Source organism: Anomaloglossus baeobatrachus, chromosome 2 (assembly GCF_048569485.1).
Source record: "Anomaloglossus baeobatrachus isolate aAnoBae1 chromosome 2, aAnoBae1.hap1, whole genome shotgun sequence".
Lineage (NCBI taxonomy): Eukaryota > Metazoa > Chordata > Amphibia > Anura > Aromobatidae > Anomaloglossus > Anomaloglossus baeobatrachus.
In genome coordinates, this window is record NC_134354.1 from 80,867,331 (window position 1) to 80,889,125 (window position 21,795).

The 21,795-nt window shown below is 42.7% G+C and overlaps 1 protein-coding gene across 1 annotated transcript in view; it reads right to left on the bottom strand.

Annotated features, from left to right (window-relative positions):
- Positions 1 to 4,710: 4,710 nt before the first annotated feature.
- Positions 4,711 to 21,795, bottom strand: part of PROS1 (protein S) — a 97,077-nt gene continuing 79,992 nt past the window's right edge. Inside the window, exons 9-15 of the mRNA XM_075335119.1 lie at positions 17,017 to 17,135; positions 13,273 to 13,462; positions 11,209 to 11,373; positions 10,182 to 10,350; positions 9,941 to 10,092; positions 7,784 to 8,015; positions 4,711 to 5,082 (exon numbers count right to left, since the gene is read on the bottom strand). Coding sequence (XP_075191234.1) covers positions 4,940 to 5,082; positions 7,784 to 8,015; positions 9,941 to 10,092; positions 10,182 to 10,350; positions 11,209 to 11,373; positions 13,273 to 13,462; positions 17,017 to 17,135 — 1,170 coding nt within the window. The 3' untranslated portion in view covers positions 4,711 to 4,939. The remainder of the gene's footprint in view (positions 5,083 to 7,783; positions 8,016 to 9,940; positions 10,093 to 10,181; positions 10,351 to 11,208; positions 11,374 to 13,272; positions 13,463 to 17,016; positions 17,136 to 21,795) is intronic.

Consider the following 21,795-nt stretch of genomic DNA (forward strand, 5'->3'; position numbering starts at 1 on the left):
AACAAAATAATAAAAGTTAAAATTTAGATTTTTAGGAGCAAAACAGTAACAATGCAGTGATATGACAAGAATCTCCATAGCTAATAATATGCTAAATAGTTGCAAGTCAAATTTATATGTGAGATAGCCAAGTTGATTGTCTATAAAATAAAGGTAGTCTCATGTTTAAAACTGTAGTGAATGGTAAGATATGGTACCTGAAAGTCAAAAGTTCAAAAATTGTTACCCTTTTACTTGTCAGTGTAAGCCAATTAAATTCATATCAGCTGCCTTGTCCTCATTAGCAATTTCTTTTAAGCTAACGAGAAAATCACTGAAATTATGTGAGCAGGTCATTTTGTGGCAGGGCTCAAATTCAGTGAAAATGAGATTTTTGTGATTTAAGTTAATTTTTCACAGCAACGAATTACCTTAGATTTTTTTGCAATTGATCTGACCACTGTTCCTAACAATCTAGAGTTAATACAAATTGCTAATATAAAAACTAAAGCAATAAAATTTGTCAACAATAAATTTTGTGTCAGTCTCAAAACTTTTGACCACGACTGGAGACTTTTTTTAGTTTGAGAAAGTGCAACACTTTTTATTTTCTAGATATGAATATGTATGTAACCAGGGTTGTAAACCGTCCAGAAATTCAAGGACAGTTTGTAAAAATAGGACACTTTTTTGCCCTGTACATAAAAAAATTCTGTGATTATATTGAAGATGAAGAATATTATAAAAAAATATTTTGGCTGTAATTATTATTTTACAGTTTACAATGAATTCAGACAATGTCTTCATATTATAATTATGGGACATGTATAACTTATAATGATAATGATTTATTATGGTTTTATATCTGTCTGTAAAAGAAAAGTCTCTCTGTGATTTTTTCATAAACTATTGGAAAAAAAAAATCCAAAAAATCAAATTGATAACCAGTGAATAATGTAAAAATAAAAGTGTTATAAAAGATTTGTTCATCACATTCACAACTCTTACAACCCCTACAGTAGCCCACAGACCAATTCAGGCAACAAGCTATTCAATCTACAGTATATCGCAAAAGTGAGTACACCCCTAAGTATTTTATTATCTTTTCATTGGATAACATTGACTATATGACACTTTGAAACAATGTACAGTAGTCAGTGTGCAGCTTGTATAACAGTGTCAATTTGGTGTCCTCTAAACAACTCAACACACAGCCATTAATGTTTAAACCGCTAGCAACAAAAGTGAGTATACCCCCTGACACATGCTTGGCCAGTCCAACACCTTCACCCTCACTTTTCTTAGCAATGCAGTGGTCATCTTGGTGATGTGTTTGGAGTCGTTATCATGTTGGACTCCCACCACCATGCCTGACTGTAGGTAGGACACACTTGTACTCCTCACCTGGTTGCTGCCAAACACATTTGACACAATCTGAACCAGATAAATGTATTTTGTTCTCATCAGACCAGAGGACATGGTTCCAGTAATCCATATCTTTAAGCGGGCTTTACACGCTACGATTTTGCTACAGCGATCTCGTTGGGGTCACGGAATTCGTGGTGCACATCCGGCCGCTGTAGTGATATCGTTGTGTGTGACTCCTAGGAGCGATTTTGGATCGTTGCAAAAACGTCCAAAATCGCTCCTCGTTGACATGGGGGTCCACTCCCAATTATCGCTGCTGTCGCTGGGATGTAGTTGTTCCTCGTCCCTGCGACAGCACACATCGCTACGTGTGACGCCGCAGGAACGAGGAACATCTCCTTACCTGCCGCCGGCCACAATGCAGAAGGAAGGAGATAGGCAAGATGTTTGTTCCGCTCATCTCCGCTCCTCCGCTTTCATTGTGCGGCCGCTTAGTGATGTCGGTGTGACGTCGAACGGACCGCCCCCTTAGAAAGGAGGCGATACGCCGGTCACAGCGACGTCACAGGGCAAGTAAGTACATGTGACGGGGGTGCGCGATTCTGTGCGCGATTCTGTGCGCGACGGGCAGCAATATGCCCCTCTTGCAAAAACGATGGGGGCAGGTCTCATGCTAGCGATATCGGGACCGATATCGTAGCGTGTAAACCCACCCTTAGTCTGCTTCTCTTCAGCAAACTGTTTGCAAGCTTTCTTGTGCATTATCTTTAGAAGAGGCTTCCTTCAGAGACAACAGTCATGCAGACCAATTTGATGCAGTTGTGCGGTGTATGGTCTGAGCACTGAAAGTCAGACCCCTCACCCCGGTAGCCTCTGCAGCAATGCTGGTGGTACTCACACATTTGTTATGAAAAGATAACCTCTGGATATGATGCTGAGCACGTGCACTCAACCTCTTTGATCACCTATGGCGAGGCCCGGTTCTTGTTAAACCCCTGTAAGCTCTTGACCATCATACTGCAGCTCAGTTTTAAGATGTTGCCAATCTTCTGATAGCCTATGATATCTTTATGTAGAGCTACAATTCTTTTTTTCAGATCCTCAGGGAATTCTTTGCCATGAGGAGCCATGCTGAACTTCCAATGACCAGTATGAGAGATTGGAGAGATTGTGTGGGACACCAAATGTAACACCTGCTCCTCATTCACACCTGAGACATTGTAACACTAATGAGCCACATGAGCATATGTCTAATGCGGGGAAAATGGCTAATTGGGCACAATTTGACCATTTTCACTTAGGGGTGTACTAGTTTTTGTTTCTAGAAGTTTAAACATTAATGGCTGTGTGTTGAGTTATTTAGAGGGCACCAAATTTACACTGTTATACAAGCTGTTCACTGACTACTGTATATTATACCAAAGTGTCAGATCTTCAGTGTTATCCCATGAAAAAACATAATAAAATATTCACCAACAAATTATGAGGGATGTACTCACTTTTATGATATACTGTATATACTTCCCCTTATCTTCCTTAGTACCATAGATCTACACTATTCTCTATTCTATTTTCTTGAAGTGAATGATCTGACTCTCTGTCTTGTGATGACTTCTCCACGTCCACCTATTATTTCCTTACTTTGGAGAATTCCACATTATAAGCCTGGACCACTGACCTCATCATTGCCCTCTGATTACTCACCTTATAAGATGATGGTTGTATTACATTGTCATATAGCCTATGTGAGATTTTTTTTTGCCAGTGCAAATATGAAGTCCCATTTGTCCAAAGCATATTTAAGAACAGGTACATGACATGCTGCAACCTATTGTTCTCCAATTCTTGGTGCGTTCAGTGATTGTATTTGCATATATAAAGGGCCTCTATTAGGAGATAATGACTGTTCAAACCAAGCACAATAGGGATAAAAAAGGATTAGATGCAGATCAACGCGTTTCAAAGACATATCCGTCTTCTTCATCAGGACAAAAACAAAGGAACAATATCAATATTCATACCTGGTAAGACCCTATGTGCGCTTTCTCTTCCACAGATGAATAATTCAAACCAAGCACAGGCATTTGGTGCATCATGGTGTGGCTAAACATTTAGGAGCACCTTCCCACCTGCTTTTTTCCCCTCTACCTCCACCTTTCCCCCTTTTATTGACAGCTTCAGCTTCATAGAGCCAGAGAAAGGAGGAGATGAATGGAGTACAAGCAGGTGTGAAGTTGCACTTTAATATTTGGCCCCACCATGGTGCACCGAGCACCTTTATTTTTTTGAATAGTCACTCTGTGCTGACAGAGACCCTATAAATCTTTTTTTTTCCCAGGATTAGAAAATCGTTACTTCTACCCTAGCACCACAGCTGTCCATACACTGTGTGGTATTGCAATTCAACCCCATTCTCTTTGCTGGAACAGGGCTGTAACAAAATACACAACGTGTAGATAGGTGCAGCACTTTTTGCGGAAGAAGGCAGTCATTTTTATCTATTCCAGGACAACGTCTTAAAATTATGAGAACAGAATATATAGAGAGCCATATAAGACCCCCTTTCACATGTCCGTGATTCCAGTATGTGTGACGTCTGTTTTCATACATACCAGAGACACGAACATACGCAGACCCATTAAAATAAGTGGGTCTGCGCACACATCAGTGTTTTTTCACGGACGTATGGCCGCGTGTCCATGTGTTCAGCACAAAGACAGGTGTGTTTTTCTCTGGCAGCACTGATGTCACATGTACCACACACTGATGTGATCTGAGTGACATCAGTGTGACACGTACCAGAGAAAACACGTGTCTTTGAAGTAAAATTGTTTTCTATACTCCCCTGTCTCCAGCACTGCTGTCTTCGGTGCTGCTGTCACTTGCTGCTGGGTCCCGCTCATTATGCTCATGAATATTTGCTACACCGTGGACCCAGAAGCAGCAGCGTCGGAGACAGCAGGTGAGTAAAAAGTACCTAATCTCCGTGTGCTATCACAGAGAACACGTGTGCTAAAATCTTGGCACACGGAGGGCCATGCGCACCTTCAACACATCCGTGCAAAATATGTGTGTGTGTGTGTGTGTGTGTGTGTGTGTGTGTGTTGTACAGACGTGTGAATGAGGCATTAGAAAGGGGATTGTTTTAACTAACTTGAATATCTAGATTCACCAACAAAGCTTCATAGGTAAAAGTGAAGAATGATTAAAGGCCCATTTACAAGAAGTGATATAAAAATGAAATCACCCAGGAATGAGTACTTTTTTGTTTGGCTATTCCACCAAAGTCAGAACTTTTGATCACCGACTGATTGGCCCCAGAGATGCCATAGAACATCATAGAAAACATAAAAGAAACCAAAGAAATTCTATAAAACGTTTATCTTGTATAAATGGAATACTACACATTTCTCGTTTGTCCTTTTGATATTGATAACATTGAAAATATAAATGAGTTATGTTCGGCACTCGATAAAATACAGAGTATTAAAAACAGCACACGCAATTCTGGCACATCTCTTGTCAGCCTCAGAAGTCGGGTAATTCAGTAGTAGATGCTACAAAAATGTAAAAAATAATATGAAAAGTCTCTCTATGAAATGAAAGGACAGGAATGTGATCGAATGTCATTTTGCTTGAGCAGAGCATCATCCAGATCAATCAGATTTCCATTAATGGTGACGTCCATGCAGCCGACGTAGAAGGCGGAGACTGGAGTAGCCGTAACTGGGATATCTAACAATAAGAGACAGCGTTATTAACAGAAGACTTAGGTGCTAATACAAAGTCTGCAGCCCCCCTTCACTGTTAGGCATTCACAGCACATCCATATGACATGAATGCTTAAACAAAGCATGGGGGCCTAGAGTGTACCACAGTCATCTCTCTATTGTAGAGATTAGTGACAGGTGCTGGGCCACAGTCTCTTTTCTTTGAGACTCTGCACATTAAATGTATTCCTTTTCCTTTGGCTAGGAGAGGGTTAATGTTTGCATTCCCTTCCAGCAAGCATGTCTTCACCTCTTCAGGTGTTTCCGGTTTGAGACAACCCCACCTCCCTAAATATACCCTCTGCTCGCAGCAGAGGGTGCCGGTTATTCTCATTCAGTTGGAAGCTTGGCCTGGAGGTGAAAGGAGCTGCAAGAGTCCTCTCTGCGACTTGCGGTGTTGGCTGCAGCATTGGGGCTGACTGCAGCAGTATGTGGTGTGCTGATTGTACTGTTTGGAAGTTTCCCAGTTGTCTGTTTACTCCCCATTTTTATGTTGCTTTCCCCTGTGCACGTCTAGTCACTCTTCTGTGTGTGATTGCCGTGTGTTCGAGTTGTTGCTTTCCCCTGTGTGTATTTAGTTGTAGGATTTGTGTTTATGGTCCTGGCTCAACCATCGGGTGGAGGTTGGGGAGGGGAGTAACGTCAGGGCTTGGACAGAAGTTAGGGTCACATTGGCAACTCAGACCTCGCTACCATCCTGTGTACCTCTGAGCTGAGGGACAGCACAGGGTTCTTCAATCAGAGGGTCAGCTTAGGTGTTCCAGTCCTGTTATCCGTTCCCCGTGACAGAGTGAATGTTTATTGTTTAGTAATAAATCACTTTGTAAATATTCTGTGTTAGATATTTTTTTTCCAGCTCACAATGAGCATTATACATAAATATATATGATCTCCATTCCGCTCTTAATTTTTGCAAAAACAGCTCTGCACAGTTTCACAGACTACACTACACAGCCCCCTTTGGTAGTCTGCGACATTGTCCCCACTATCGATGTGCTCAGACACTGACACAATACTGGGCACAAAAAAATTCAGCAGTCCGGTCTTGGAATCTATTTCCTTTAGTAAGGCTCACAAATTACCTGTCTAAACTATTACCAATTACAATGCAATTAGAAGTGCAGATATTCTGTATGGAGCGAGGGCTATCAGAATCATTGAAGGGTTATTCTCCAATTCTTTAACAGATAAAATTGTAAAGTCCTTGTAAAAACAAACTATTTTACAGTTTACCTCTTATTAAATATCCATTCCATTCTCATAAACAGAGAGATTGTTAATTTTATAGTTTACCCTTAATTTTCTAAGATACTGGTCCCCACTAAGAAAGGTAGCTGATTTCCAAGGAAAGGGGTGCCGAGCTTAAAGGGAACCAACCAGCACGATTTTCATATATAAAGTAAAGCCAGTGCTATACTGGTGCTAGTACGCTGAATCTAAGCATGCCTTTTGTTCAGAGATTGGATGTTTTATTTAAAAAATATGGGCAAGTAAAGTTCCAGCAATGCACTGCTATTTGATTGACAGGTGCAACAGGAAGGGAATATGTGGGTTGGGTCTTGCTATCTATTCCCACCCCTGTCACCCTCATAGACATTAATTCTGGCGCAGGCAGACAGATAGGGGGCAGGAATAGATAGCTAGACCCGACCCATATATTCCCTTCCTGTTGCACATGTCAATCAAATAGAAGTGCATTGCTGGAACTTTACTTGCCCATATTTTTTAAATAAAACATCCAATGTCTGAAAATAAGGTATGGTTAGATTCTGCATCCTAGTGCCAGTATAACACTGGCTTTATTTTATATATGAAAATGCTGCTGGTTGGGTCGCTTTAAAAGCTAAGGTCTGTTGAACAGATCTTGTAGCACTGCTCTAAAGCTTGCCAGATCAGTGGATTTGATCAACTTCAGTTCATCTGCACTAATCTGATGCCACAGAGGCAACTTATCTCTACTTGTAGCAATTGGAAAGCACTTTTCTGGACTGTTAATCATCAAGAGCACAGCGCTCGTGGGCAAGCAAAGGCTAGGAGGCAGGGGAGTGTCGTGCTCCTGAACTGTAACCCCTTTAATCCCACTGGGCTTAATCATTCCAAGCAGGACAGTGTTAAATTGGGCTGGAGATGTTAAGCAGGTGATAGACATAAGTCCAGAAATATTTTTTTTATAGGATTTACCAGCTCAACATAGTTCACTACTATTTACCACTATTTTCATTCCAATCTGCCCTTTTAGAATCCTATAGAAAATGTTTAAAGGTGCGCCTGCTTCAATAGCTATATGTGAACTGCTCATTTGCCCAACAGATTTGTCCCCATCCTCCTTCATACATGTGAAAATTTAGTTAAGGTGAAATTTCATGTGTCCTGGATGGAGAGAGGGGAATAAGCTGCTGGAGGACAACTCTGGAAGTGTCATATCTCCCTTGAGAACAAAGGGTGTTGAAATGTAACTTTCTTGATCCTCCTTTTCCCTGACATCATCTGTTGGGGTTCTCCTGACTTGTTTCATGTGTATGGGGGCCTTACAAGAAATCAAAGGTATAAAGAAGCCATACAAGATATTTAGCCTCTAGTAACGAACCAGAAAGCTACAAAGGGTAATGCGGATATCGATTGCAAATAAAGGGAAATTGTGGGTGAGTACAGAGATATGAACATACCAGGAATGCCTCCTAAATACGTATCCACTTGGCCTCTCATTGACTGGTCCAAAATGACCAGCTGTTTCTTCATTTCTTCCTTGCCTATGTAATTAATTTCAGTGTAGGAACTGGAGGTTATTTCCACAGTGGACTTTGTAGCTGTAAAACTTATGGACAGATTCTTGTCGGTACATATTCTTTTCGTTGTGAGTCGTGCCACTGTAATGCTGTGAATGCTGACAATAATATCCTGTGGGGGGAAATACACACAGTAGCTATATGATAGGAATACCTTAAATAAAAGTAGTTATATATATATATATATATATATATATATATATATAATACAGTCCAAGATCTGGCATGTATTCCCCAGATCCCGTGTCAGTGATTTTGACAATTTTTGAATTTTTGTTACATGCTTGAGTAACAGGACTTCTGCATCACCAGGTAACAAATTAATGGAATAATATGGAATTAATGGATTATCTTTTTTCTTTTATTATTCTGTGATTTACTTTAAGGTGAATCTGTCAGCAGGTTTTTGCTACGTAATGTGAGGACAGCATGATGTAGGGGCTGAGACACTGATTTCAATAATGTGTCACTTAGGCTGTTCTCTCAATGTAATGAGTGTTTTATCAGTAGAAGATTATCACTGCCCAGACTAGTTGCACAGGGGAGACTTTGTCCAACCACAATGATTAGCAGCTTACTGTCAATATACAATGTACACAGAGAGATGTGGTGTAGGCGGAGTTAGCTTTCTGAGCTCTGCTATTATTACATTTAAAAACAGTGATTGTGTCACAACTGCTGTACCCAGAAAACAAAGTGATAAATCGTTGGAATCACGGTCTCTGCCACTTTATTATGCTGCTCTCAGATGAAGTAGCAAAAACTCGGTGACAGATTCCCTTAAAAGGGTTCATAAAATGGAAAAAAAAATGTGTAAGGGGCTTGATGTAGACTTGGTGTAAATTGATTCACAGAACTCAGTCCATTGACCTCAACTGTGGTCACTGGACGGAAGCCATAAGAGTCACCACCTACATCCTGGCATCCACAGTTCTTTTCTTTATAGCAGTCTTCAAATAGCTGAAAGGCAGTCACAGTGCAGAGGGAACCACCCTATTCTCATTAGCACAAGGAAGTACAAGAAGAATTGGGATGAAACTAAAGGGAAGGAGATTCAGATTAGACATTAGGAAAAACTTTCTGACAGTGAGGATAGTCAGATAGTGGGACAGGCTGCCGCAAGAGGTAGTGAGGGCAGTCAGAGAATGGAACAAGCGGCCACCGGAGGTAGTGAGGGCAGTCAGAGTGGAACAGGCTACCATGGGAGGTACTGAGGGCAGTCAGAGAGTGGAACAAGCGGCCACCGGAGGTAGTGAGGGCAGTCAGGGAGTGGAACAAGCGGCCACAGGAGGTAGTGAGGGCAGAGAGTGGAACAGGCAACCACGAGAGGTAGTGAGGGAAGTCAGAGAGTGGAACAAGCGGCCATGGGAGCTAGTGAGCTCTCCATCAATGAAAAAGTTCAAGTGGAAGGTGGATTAACGTGTAGCTAGGATGATGTAGGAAAACCTGCACTCGCAGGGGGATGGACCCGATGGCCTTTGAGGTGCCTTCCAATTCTGCCATTCTATAATTCTATGAGATTGCCTGACGTGTCATTATATCTGCGTCACACAGCAAAGATGATGTCACGACAGCCCAGCTAGTCAAAAGATGAGCCATGGGTGCAGGTGTAGGTGGTTCTCAGAGCTGTAGGGCAGTGGCAACAGACGTGGCTGCTGGACCAGACCCTGTAAATTGATTCGCACAGAAATTTAGCTTGGACTAGTTAAAAAAAGTAAAGAAGTAATACTCACTCTAACTCCCACCACTCCCCACAGCTCCCATTCCACGCTTACCTGATCCTTGCTAGGCTCTACTTTTTGGTTCTGTTACAACAAAATGGAAATGGTTGATCTAATCACAGGCTGCAGAAGTGAGCCACCTCAACCAGTGACTGGCTCATGGGACATTTCTTCTCTTTCGAAACAGAACCAGAAAGTAAGAACTAGTGAGGACTAAAAACCTATTAAACAGAAGTAGCTATGGATAATGTCTAAACCCTTTTAAACTCTGCTACAACATGAAATCTACAACTACACATGTAAAGATAAAACTTACTTGTACAATGTCCAAAGAATTATCTTCAATAGCTAATGCTAGAGGGATGGTCTCCTCCTTAGCCAGGGCAAACATCACCCCAGTGCTTGTAGACGACCGAATGTTTAGTGTAACATTTACTAACCAATCTTCTTCAGTTGTTGTGGCATCAGCTACAATGAAATATAGAAATCAAATATACAGTATTATTGGATGGCTACGATCTTCACCACAACTAATTCCTGCACATCAAATGACTTACTGTAATTTACATAAATTTGAGCCACTCCTCCACCGGGATAATAGGAACCTTCCTCCACAGAAACCAGACAGTGCTTGCTCTGCTTTTCTTGAATAACTTCTTTTACCCCCAGGGCTCCTTGATTCATTAAATTCCATCCACGAATGCATCCATCTAATCGAGGGTTAATCTATAATATAATTATGACAAAAACAGCAATAGCTATGGCCATATGTGAGTGGAGGAATTTGGTAGTGTTACAGTGGCATGCAAAAGTTTGGGCACCTCTTGTCAAAATTACTGTTATTGTGAACAGTTAAGCAAGTTGAAGATGAAATGAATCTTTTTTGTGGACTCCATTTGCAGAGCCCCAAGAGTCCTTGCAAGTGGTGGACACCGCTTTATACATTATTGCCAGCGTCCCATACAATTTGTACACCTCCAGCTTGTGTACTGAAGGTCTAACCAACCGAAACATCTTCATTTCATTTACTTGATTGAATTTTTTGGAATTAATACACGTATCACAGTTGTCTTTGGACTGCATGGTTATTTGCTTATGGTTACGGCTCTAGACCCGAACCATTGCACCCATTAACTAAATTAGATGTGCCATGTGCCTCATCTAAAAATGAAAAATAAACATTTGTAAGTGGTTTTGATGTAAATATTCAAGTGTTATGTGTCTGTCTACACCAACTATAGAAAAACTGTGCGTCTCCATGGTCACAGACTACAAACAAACCCTGTGTAGTCTGATCCTGCAGTCATGTTCCACTCCTACATTTGCCGCTCTTCTACTTTTTGAAAAGTAATAGGATCAGTCGGCAGAGGGAGAGGAGTTAGTGAACGGCTTTTGATAGTGTAAACAAAGAGAGCGAATCCATTATACTGCAGTATACAAGAAGGACATGAAGGCAGGACTAGTTGGGTGAATAAGCGGCTACCATGGATTCTGAGGGAATTCCAGCTCATTTATATTTGGTATGCAGTCAATTAAGTTATTTATAATTAAGAGGATTACAGTGTAGACATTCCTTAAAATTACCGGTTTAATGAGATTTTCTACTTTCCGTGGTAATCCTGCAATGTAGACTTTGGTTTCCAGAATACCATTCATGGGTTTAAACAGATATTTGGGGTTGTTGATATTCATAACAGCTTCCTTTGCAATCTTAACACTGATACTGTTTTCTAGTTCCTCCACGGACACCTAGAAAAAAGGGACAAAAGGTGAACGGAGAAGTGAATATAGTGTAAATGATGATGACAAGCATGTAAGCACAGATCCAGAGTGAGTACCTGAGGTTCTCTATAGTTTTGCGATGTATTATTATTTTTGTCCTACGTTTTGGCAAAATTATGAGCATAAAACATGTAATTTAGTGTAAAAAAAGTAGTTGAAAAAATACCTTTATATTTTACGATCCCCTTTCCTTGGTAATGATGGGGATATATTGTCACAAGTGACTAGGGGACACAGGGAGACCTATGCTAGCCCCAAGACTGGGACCACTTCACTCACCCTCCCCCAAGAGGTACTCTTGAAGGTAGAGAAATCTGCTTCCCAGACCGGGCCCTGTCTCCTGCCAGGCCCTGACCTAATAGCTCCACACTCCCAACCCAGGGTTGGGCAGGACACAAAGTAATAAACCTCCCAAAAGACAAAGGCAAGGGGGTAAAACTGAAATTCACGCACACCGCAAATATACACAGAATGGAGACAAAAAGACACCAGAGGGGAAAAACTAAAGGGGAAGGAGAAAGTCACACCAAAGAGCTTTCATACAGCGCAGACAACAAGTTTCTAGTCACCAAACAGAAGATGAACATGGACACCGGGATATTGCAACAGCTAAGCAGATGCTATCTTTGGCAGTTTCCTACTACTCTCCTCAGCTTTAAATAGAAGACCAGCTGTGGAAGGTAATCAGCAACCTGACTCTCAGAAGAGTAGCATATTGCTCAAAAAAGAATTAACTCCTGCATGGCTGGGAGCAGTGAAACAACTCAGCCGACGCCCAGCCGAGATGAGCACGTAGGGGTACTTTGCACGCTGCGACATCGCTAGCCGATTGTAGCGATGCCGAGCGCAATAGTCCCCGCCCCCGTCGCAGATGCGATTTCTTGTGATAGCTGCTGTAGTGAACATTATCGCTACGGCAGCTTCACACGCACTTACCTGCCCTGCGACATCGCTCTGGCCGGCAACCCGCCTCCTTCCTAAGGTGGCAGGTCGTGCGGCATCATAGTGACATCACACAGCAGGTGGCCAATAGAAGCGGAGGGGCGGAGATGAGCGGGACATAAACATCCCGCCCAACTCCTTCCTTCCTCATTGCAGGCGGGACGCAGGTAAGGAGATATTCCTCGCTCCTGCGGCTTCATACACAGCGATGTGTGCTGCCGCAGGAACGAGGAACAACATCGTACCTGTCGCTGCAGCGAAATTATGAAAATGATCGACACTACACAGATCACCGATTTACGACGCTTTTACGATCGTTTATCGGTGCATCTAGGCTTTACACGTTGCGATGTCGTTACCGGTGCTGGATGTGCGTCACTTTCAATTTGACCCCAACGAGATCGCAGTAGCGATGTCGCAACGTGCAAAGTATCCCTTAGGATAGACGTGGTTGCCTGTCGGTCTCTGCGATGTGAAAAGAGTATGATGCCATAGTAGTAGCCCACGTGTGCGGATCTGGACAACGCATGACATATATGGAGCTGGGATGAAGCGTAAGCAGAAAGGTCAGCTGCCTTGAACATAACTGACAGGTTTGGGAGGATGAGCTAAAAAATGTTTTTCTTGAAATTTTTTGTACAATCAATTGGAAGTTTTTGTCTATGGCATTGTTTTTCAAACTCCAATCCTCACAACTCCCCAAACAGATCATGTTTTCAACACATGACACCTCCAACCGATCAGCTGCGGTATCTTCAAAACCTTTACGAAGTGTTACAGCTCAGTACATGGTTTTTAGTGGGTACTGCAGATCAGCACCAATTCTTGGTAATGGCCACTAAACGGTGTGTTAAAAATGTGTTATTTTTTCTTGTGTTGTAATAGTAATTTAAAATTACTCAGTATAAAAAAGATCCATCTTACTATATGCCACTGTCCGTTATTGATGGCTTTCCCACCGGTTGTAACTTTCGTCCATAAGTCGTTCTTGAACTGAATCTCAATCTTTCCATCCCTCAAAGCCAATAGAAACCAGGAGGTGCTGTCAGCAGACTCAGCATACAGAATCACCCCTTCTCCATCATACGTACGGAAGTCAAACTCTGCCGAAAACCTACATGGAAAGTGAATTCCTCAATGACAAAGTGAAAAAAATCGTATGAGAAGCACTGATGAGATTAATTCTAGTTCATTATCAAATTCAACTCCGTATATTGGCAATAAACTATTTCAGAGACTCGTCTCTACAGAAAATACCTGCTCCTTACAAACTTGTGATTTCCAGCTGTGGTAGATCGACAACTTCCAGCATGATCTAAAAATCCTGCCACATGCAAAATGTCCCTTATGTCGCCATACAATCTCAATAGTTGTTAAAGGGGACCTGTCAGGTCCAATATGCACCCAGAATCACAAGCAGTTCTAGGTGCATATTGTTAATCCCTGCCTAACTGTCCCTGTATACACTAGCATAGATAAAGAGAACTTTACAAAAAGTATTTCTAAAGATCTTTAACATGCTAATGAGCGCAGGGACTAAACCCTTGGCATTAATTCCCCTGGCTAGCCAGCTCCATTAGCATGTGAGTATGCCCCTGTGGGTGTGCTAACATGCTAATGAATGTACAGTGTCAGAGGATGATCTCACTCACCTCTCCACTGCCATCGCATCCGACGTGGGATTTCGGCTCAGTGCACATGACCCCAGAGTTTGGGTCATGCGCACTACTTTAGTTTGAAGCCAGGGCATGTACACCCGGCTTCATAGTTCACATGACAAAAACACGGGGTCATGCGCACTGAGATGAAATCCAGTGTCGGGTGGCGATGGAGGTGAAGAGGTGAGTGAGATCATCCTCTGACACTGTACATTCATTAGCATGTTAGCACACTCACAGGGGAATACTAACATGCTAATTGAGCCGACTAGCCAGGGAAACTAACACCCAGGGGACTAGTCCCTGCGCTCATTAGCATACGATAAAAGATCTTTAGAAACACTTTTTGTAAAGTTCTCTTTATCTATTCTAGTGCATACAGGGACAGTTAGGCAGGGATTAGCAATATGCACCCAGAACTGCTCATGGTTTTGGGTGCATATTGGACCTGACAGGTTCCCTTTAACAGCTGTATTAAGGGAATGTTCACATATTTGCTGCAGATTTTATAGCAGAAATTTCACCAACTATCCCTCTCTTAGCAAATCAGTTTGATTCATCTGAACAATGTTAATTCACATTGTCTAAACTATTGCAACAAAGCAAGAATATTTGATCCTTTCCCTTAGGAGGCTTTTCCTCTTATTCTTGACCTGCTTTTATATGTCCAAATTTGACAAACAATATACCATGTAATATCAATTTAATATTTGTGCTTCTTCTCTGTGGGCCATGTGCAACTCTGGGAAAACTCCAGACTAACTAATCACAAAGTCATTAATGTCTAAACTGCTGGCAACAAAAGTGAGTACACCCCTATTGAAAATGGACAAATTGTGCCCAGTTAGCCATTGCCCTCCTCAATGTCATGTGACTGAGTCATGTTACAATATCTCAGGTGTGAATGGGCAGCAGTGTGGTAAATTTGGTGTTATCACTCACACACTCTCTCATACTGGTTAAAAATGGAGTGAATCAATTCTATAGTGGCCGCGCCCCCCTTAGTGATTATTTTGAAACCTCTTGTCCACAATTGGAATTTATTGTTCAAAAAACATTAAACATACGGATATAAAAAACAGATACAACACGTTTCGGTGGAAACAACCGCCTTCCTCAGGTATCTAAGTAAAAATACATTTAACTTTCTATTTTATAGATAAAAAATGCAATTTGTTGGGTATTCAAATAAGGGTATGGATATAACCACACCTGTGTAATCAGTTTCTTTGTTCACTTCAACTATAGTGGTTCATTTCAAGCAAAAATCCCCAAGCAACAAAACACATAAAAAATCACTTTACAAAATCACATAAAAAATCACTTAAAGAATCCCTAATTTAAAAGCACTTTCTTTAAGTGATTTTTTAAAGTGATTTTTTAAAGTGATTATTTACATGTTTTATTGCTTGGGGATTTTTGCTTGAAATGAACCACTATAGTTGAAGTGAACAAAGAAACTGATTACACAGGTGTGGTTATATCCACACCCTTATTTGAATACCCAGCAAATTGCATTTTTCATCTATAAAATAGAAAGTTAGATGTATTTTACTTAGATACCTGAGGAAGACGGTTGTTTCTACCGAAACGCATTGTATCTGTTTTTTATTTCTGTATGTTTAATGTTTTTTGAATAATAATTGTGGACAAGAGGTTTCAAAATCATCACTACGGGGGGCGCGGCCACTATAGAATTGATTCACTCCATTTTTAACCTTTTCACCTGTGGGAATCCGTGGCTGGATGATCTATTTAAGGCAAGCAGCAGACCCGGATAAACATTAGAAGTGTAAAGAGGCTTTGGAAAAATCATATAATCTTGAAGTTTTGTGGCAAAAGGTGAGTGCATAAAACTTCATTTATAGGGCACCAGAGAGCCGCTTTGATAACTCACTGAGATTGGGGTCGCATGTTTGTTTTTTATTATATATCCTGCAGGGAATCACCTTACTCTCTCATACTGGTCACTGGAAGTTTAATATGGCTCCTCATGGCAAAGAATTCCCTGAGGACCTGAAAAAAAGAATTGTTGCCCTACATAAAGATGTCCGAAGCTATAATTACGATGGCTCCAGTGCTGTAGCTCAAATTAACACTGTTGGCAAAAACCATACAGCAGTTTAACAAGGCAGGTTCCACTCAGAACAGGCCTCGCCATGGTTAACCAAAGAAGTTGAGTGCACATGTTCAGCGTCATATCCATAGGTTGTCTTTTCATATAGATATATGAGTGCTGCCAGCATTACTGCAGAGCTTACAGGGGTGTGGGGCGTCAGCCTGTCAGTGCTCAGACTATACACCATACACTGCATCAAATTAGTCTGCATCGCTATCATCCCAGAAGGAAGCCTCTTCTAAACATGATAAACAGTTGGAAAAGCTCCAGCGGATCCAGATGGATAATTATAAAGGTGTCTACTTATTCTTTAAAAAAAATCCAATTTTTATTTATTAATTTTAAAAGCACTAAATATAGATTGCTGGTAGGAAAATAACAAATATCCAAGACAACGTATTCCAGCGTTATGTTACGCCTTCATGATGGTTTATTCTCAGACAAGTAAGATATAACAAGCTTGGTCACTATTAATAAGGGGTTGTCCAAAACTATAAATGTGTTCCTGATATAAATACACATTACTTCTTCAGGTCCAGGTTTTAGCAACACTCCTCTAAAGTCCTAATTTCCCATCAATTCCAGATTTTGTTACACACAGGACAAAAGTTTCTGTGTTTGCACATCATCAATGTTTTTCCAAAAGTGGCTGGCTGACTGCTCATATCAGTAGCCAAAGCAGACCCCTCCTTGTTCACAAGAAATGCATAAATGAATAAGCGGGGTGGCTTATCTACTGTAATGAGCCGTTCAATTAGCCAGCGCCACACTTGGGTCATATGACAACACCGGGAACTGTCATGTTTCTAGCATAGCAGAATCAGTAAGTGGAAGTCACTGGGACCTACAACCAGTACTGAAAATGTGAAATCAGTAGTTTCTTTTACTTACCGTGTAACATCAGGTAGTTTGAATCTCAGATACACTACGGGTATCCCTGTGAATTGTTCTGCCAGGTACAGAAGTTCATAATTAGTCTCCAGATTGAGGGGAACACAAACAGGGATGCGCTAAAGTAGACAAAAGCACAAAGCAGAATTCATAAGTAAATGTCATTTTTGTTAGAGGAGTTATTCAACGTATAGAAATGTTTTTTAAAAATTAATTGCCAATATTATAAAAGTCCAAAATCATTACTTCTCAACTAAATTGGGGTCCCTAAGCTGGCTCACAGACTAGGAAAGACCTGTGCTATCCTTATTCTCAGAGATACCCCTAATAGTTGGGATGTCTGATTCTCCTCCCTGGCCCTACTCCTGACCAGCCTTGATCCTATATCCCCCCCCCCCTGGGGGGACCGAGACAGGAGTGTGATTTAACCACAGAAATAGATAAATAGGGGAAACCAAAATTCTGCCACACAGTACACACACACAGAGGTGTAAGACAATAACAAATTAGGAGGAAAACAAGAGCAGGGTGGAAACAATAAGACAATGGTTAACTCCACAACACCACCAAGCACACAGCAACACTTTCTCCAGCAAATGTGGGAACCACAGCTTACAGACCAACACAGTTGAAGCTAGAGTCGGCGTGGGCGGAAGATCTCCTCTAATCTAACACACTTGCTGATAAGAGATGTCTGGCTGGAATCTATATGTTAACCCTTGCAGCATGCTGTCTTCAGCTTACATAGGGAAAACCTTCTGGCAGGTTATGTTTAACTTCAGATAACCACAAACATATGTAAAAATAATTGTTTCCATGTCAAAGGTGTTTATACTCTTTACAGCCCACATACACCTTAGAAAATTGTTGAACCCATGCACATTCAACCAACAGCAATCTCTTCTGACTAGCTCATAAACATTAATGTCTGGCTGAGAATTCATGTGTTCTCTATGGGGAGAGTTATCTGCCTGCAGAACAAAATTAAAACCTTCCATGATACTTATATCAACAGGTTAATGTATTCAAAACTATTTAGATTCTGAGCCCCAATGGGGACAGTGATTTTCACATCTGTAAATAGTTTTGGAATTAATAGTGCTACATAAGTGAATAAAACAAATAAAAATAAATAAATAAAACTATTCCCAGGCTCAGTTAATATATATGTAGCATCCACGGGGCAGGGGTTAAACTCTTAATCATCGCGGGGCCGGTGATGTTGGGACCGGGATATCACGGGTGGCCCTGCCCGACTTTATGGCCCCGAGGTGTACAAATAAAAGGGGATGAGGATGGGTGGTGGAGGATGTTGGGAGTTATCTTGTGACGTCACCTGTGGTATATGGCCAGGGATTAGCTGCCGCTGCAGTCGCTGTTCTCTGGGGCGGGTGATGTCGCAGCAGGGATGGTTTAGCTTCCCGAAGATGAAGCTAGGCCCCAGAGAGGATGATGGGGGTAGTAGTGGCCGTGAGCGCCGAAGCACGGGTCGACGGCGCTGGCAATGAAGGGGACGGACACAGTAGTTGCGGTTCCAGGTTTTTACTCACTGTCTAAGTGCTGCCCTGAGGGTGACGGTCACTACCGTCATGGGCCCCAGCCGATGCCGGATCCTTTGGATGTCAGAACTGGTGTGGTAGTCCATGGGCCCTTCCTTCCTGCGCTTTAAAAGATGGATCCCTACGGCTTGAAGCTACTTGGGGAGCCCGATTCCAGTAGTGTTTACTCCCGTACCATATGCAGGTGACGCGGGTCCGTGATGGGGCCTCACCTTGATCGCGACTTTGAACCCTCTGTGCCTCTGTGCTCCTGGAAATTGTGAGGACCAGAGGAACATACAATCCCCCTGTCTTGCAGATTCTGGCAGTACAATATGAAGTCTGTTCCACCCTAGGGTTCTGCACCCTTCACAATGCCAGTCCCGAGGGAGCAGTGAAGCTCTCCCCTCGGCGACCATATTAACTCCTATGTCCCACAGGAGCTACCGAAAACCCGTCCACTCCTGTCCTCTCCTGCTGGAGAACTCTCTAACTGTCAAGTGTGCTCCTAACTCCCTCTAGTGGCTGCTCCTCCCCTGGTTCACTGTCACTAGTGGGTGGCGGCTCCCCATGTTTGTTGACTGCCTTAAGACCCGACCCTAGCCCAGTCCCCATTGGGGAGGGCAACCTGACTGTATGAATTTGTGCGTGGTGGAACCGATACTGACCTCCTCTCGATCCAGGATAGGTATCGCACTTTCAGTGAGGTGCAGTACCCTGTGGCGACTGAAGCCTCAGGGGTGCCACACATAAAATGGCAATTTTGGTACAAAACTACAAAAATATTGATAACAAGAAACTTCTACATGGAAATATCTATATTGAGAAGAGATACCGAGAACTTGAACGCTAAGCTTGTTGCACAAACATCTCCAGTTCACACCTCCCTAGTTGTTAGAAATCAGATAAAAGTTCATACACATTCGCCTTCAAAGTAGTGGCTGTAAAACCAAGCAGCAGGAGCAGCAGGCGTGTCCAGGTGCAAAAAACACAACTAGGTTATTGCTGTCAGCACATGGGAGAAGGATAAAAACAGGGGATGATATCAATAATTGAGAAGTGCAGACTGTGTGTTATCGTGTTCAGCAGCTAATTGACTCTGCACAGTAGGGCTGAGAAGATTCACCTCTCCAACTCCCGGCTCACTTCTACTCATTACAAATGTGCTGCATCCAGAAAGATGAAACGCAGCACGGAAAGTACCCCAGGGTGATGCTGTCAGCCTCACTAATACACAGCACAAGACGGCAAATGGAAAAGAAAGCGGATTCAGACAGTATTTTCTAATAACAAAAAGAGGGATTGCTTCCGGATATCTGTATTTAATAATTAAAAGGATTTTCCTACAAAATATTTTGATGCAATATCATGTACAGTATGTTTGATTGTACAGGTCTGACTACAGAGACCCTTACCAATCCAGAGTAAGGGATGCCAGGTCCACTGTTTTCACCGGAATGACCAGTGGCTTTCCTAGAAAGAACAGATCTCAGGATATACAGTCCATCTGGTTCCTAAATTCTACAGTAATGAAAAGTGAAAATAAAGCGCCTACTGATGCAACACATTCTAACGTGAGGGATATAAATTGTGAGGACTTTTGATTGTGTTGTGCTGAGAGCACAAAAAATATATAAGCATCAGACTAGGAAACAAGATGGTGTTCCTGTGGCATCCCTGAGGCTTCAGTCGCAACAGGATATTGTATCTCACTTAAGGTGCAGTACTCATCCCGGGTAAGGAAGAGGTTAACCACTGGTGTTCATCACTTACACAACACATACTTTAGGTGCTTTCCCACTGGAACTGGGCTAGAGGTGGTCACCATAGCAACGGGACTTCCCCAGCCACTAATGAGTCATCATGAAGGTGGGGGCAGCACAAGGGAATTGAGGAACACACAGACTTTTACCTCAGAACAGTCTGGAATGCAGGAGAAGCAGGGTCGCTCAGAGAGAGAAGGACCGAGGGGAGTGCTTTAGAGCTCCCTTGGGGGAAAAGAGGAAGAGAGTGCCAGAACATCAGGGACTCACAGAACTACAGCCACTGAGGGGAGTGCTTCAGAGCTCCCTCAGTTAGGACCGGGCAGACTGGAAGAAGCAGGAGCCAACTGGTGGAGCTGGTGAAACAAAGGAGCAACACAGTAGCCGAGGGGTGAGCCTAACAGCCCCTTCAAGACCAGGGTAGTAAGGGTGCAGAGCCCTAGGGTGGTGTACACTCCAAGTTGCGCCATCAGAATTTGCCAGGAAGGGGGATTTCATGTCCCATTGCCCAACACAAAGGCCCGGGGCACAGCAGCATATAAAGTCTGGAGTCAAGATCACGGTCGGGGCCACATTTGATTTGCGCTGCCTGCGAACTGGACAGGAACTTAATTACCAAATTCAGGGGTCCCCAAGCAGCTTCCTGCCATGAGGATCCACACTAGAGAGAGCAAGGAAGGAAGGTCTCACACTCCACAACACTGGTGGTGGCCTCTGAATCATCCGGGATCGGCTGGGGCCCATCACGGCAGAAACCGGCACTCCAAGGGTGACGACCTGACAGTGAGTAAAAGAACTTTGTCTGCAGTCCTGGTGTCATCCCGTCATTGACAGTGCCGTCGCCCTGCGCTCCGGCGCCAATGGCCGCTGCCCCCCACCATCGTCCTCCCTGGGGCCTAGCTCTTCCTGTGGGGAGCTGGACCATCTGAGCTGCGTTACCATCCGCCCCAGAAGAGAGAAACATCTCGCAGTGGCGGCTGACCACGGGTGGCGCTGCAAAGCAAACCCCCATCATCCCCTATACTTGTCACCTTGCACCTTGTATTGACACTGACGGGGTCAAGGAGCTGGGTCAAGCCATTTACAGCAACCCCAAATACCACTGGCCAGGTGACGAGTAGCCCTCTGGCCCTGTGGGTGCGTCATTCCCATTGCACCCACTCATGGTCCAAATGATAGTGGAGAAGAGATGGCATCCAAATAAGTGTGATACTACAGGACCTTGGTGTGATTCCACTGTGGAATGCTGGGGATAAGTTCTGGAGGCTCGATAAGTCAGCAAATAATAGAAATTTATTGTGGCAGATTAAAAAATGGCAGCAATGCGTTTCAACCACCTTCCATGGTCTTCATCAGGCTTATAATTGGTTGTACATGTCTTAAATACTTTCATCACAGAAAGCGTACATTCAAATAATTGATGGAATGATGAATAACACCTTGCTTGAACCATTATTAAATCTGCTCCATGTGGTACG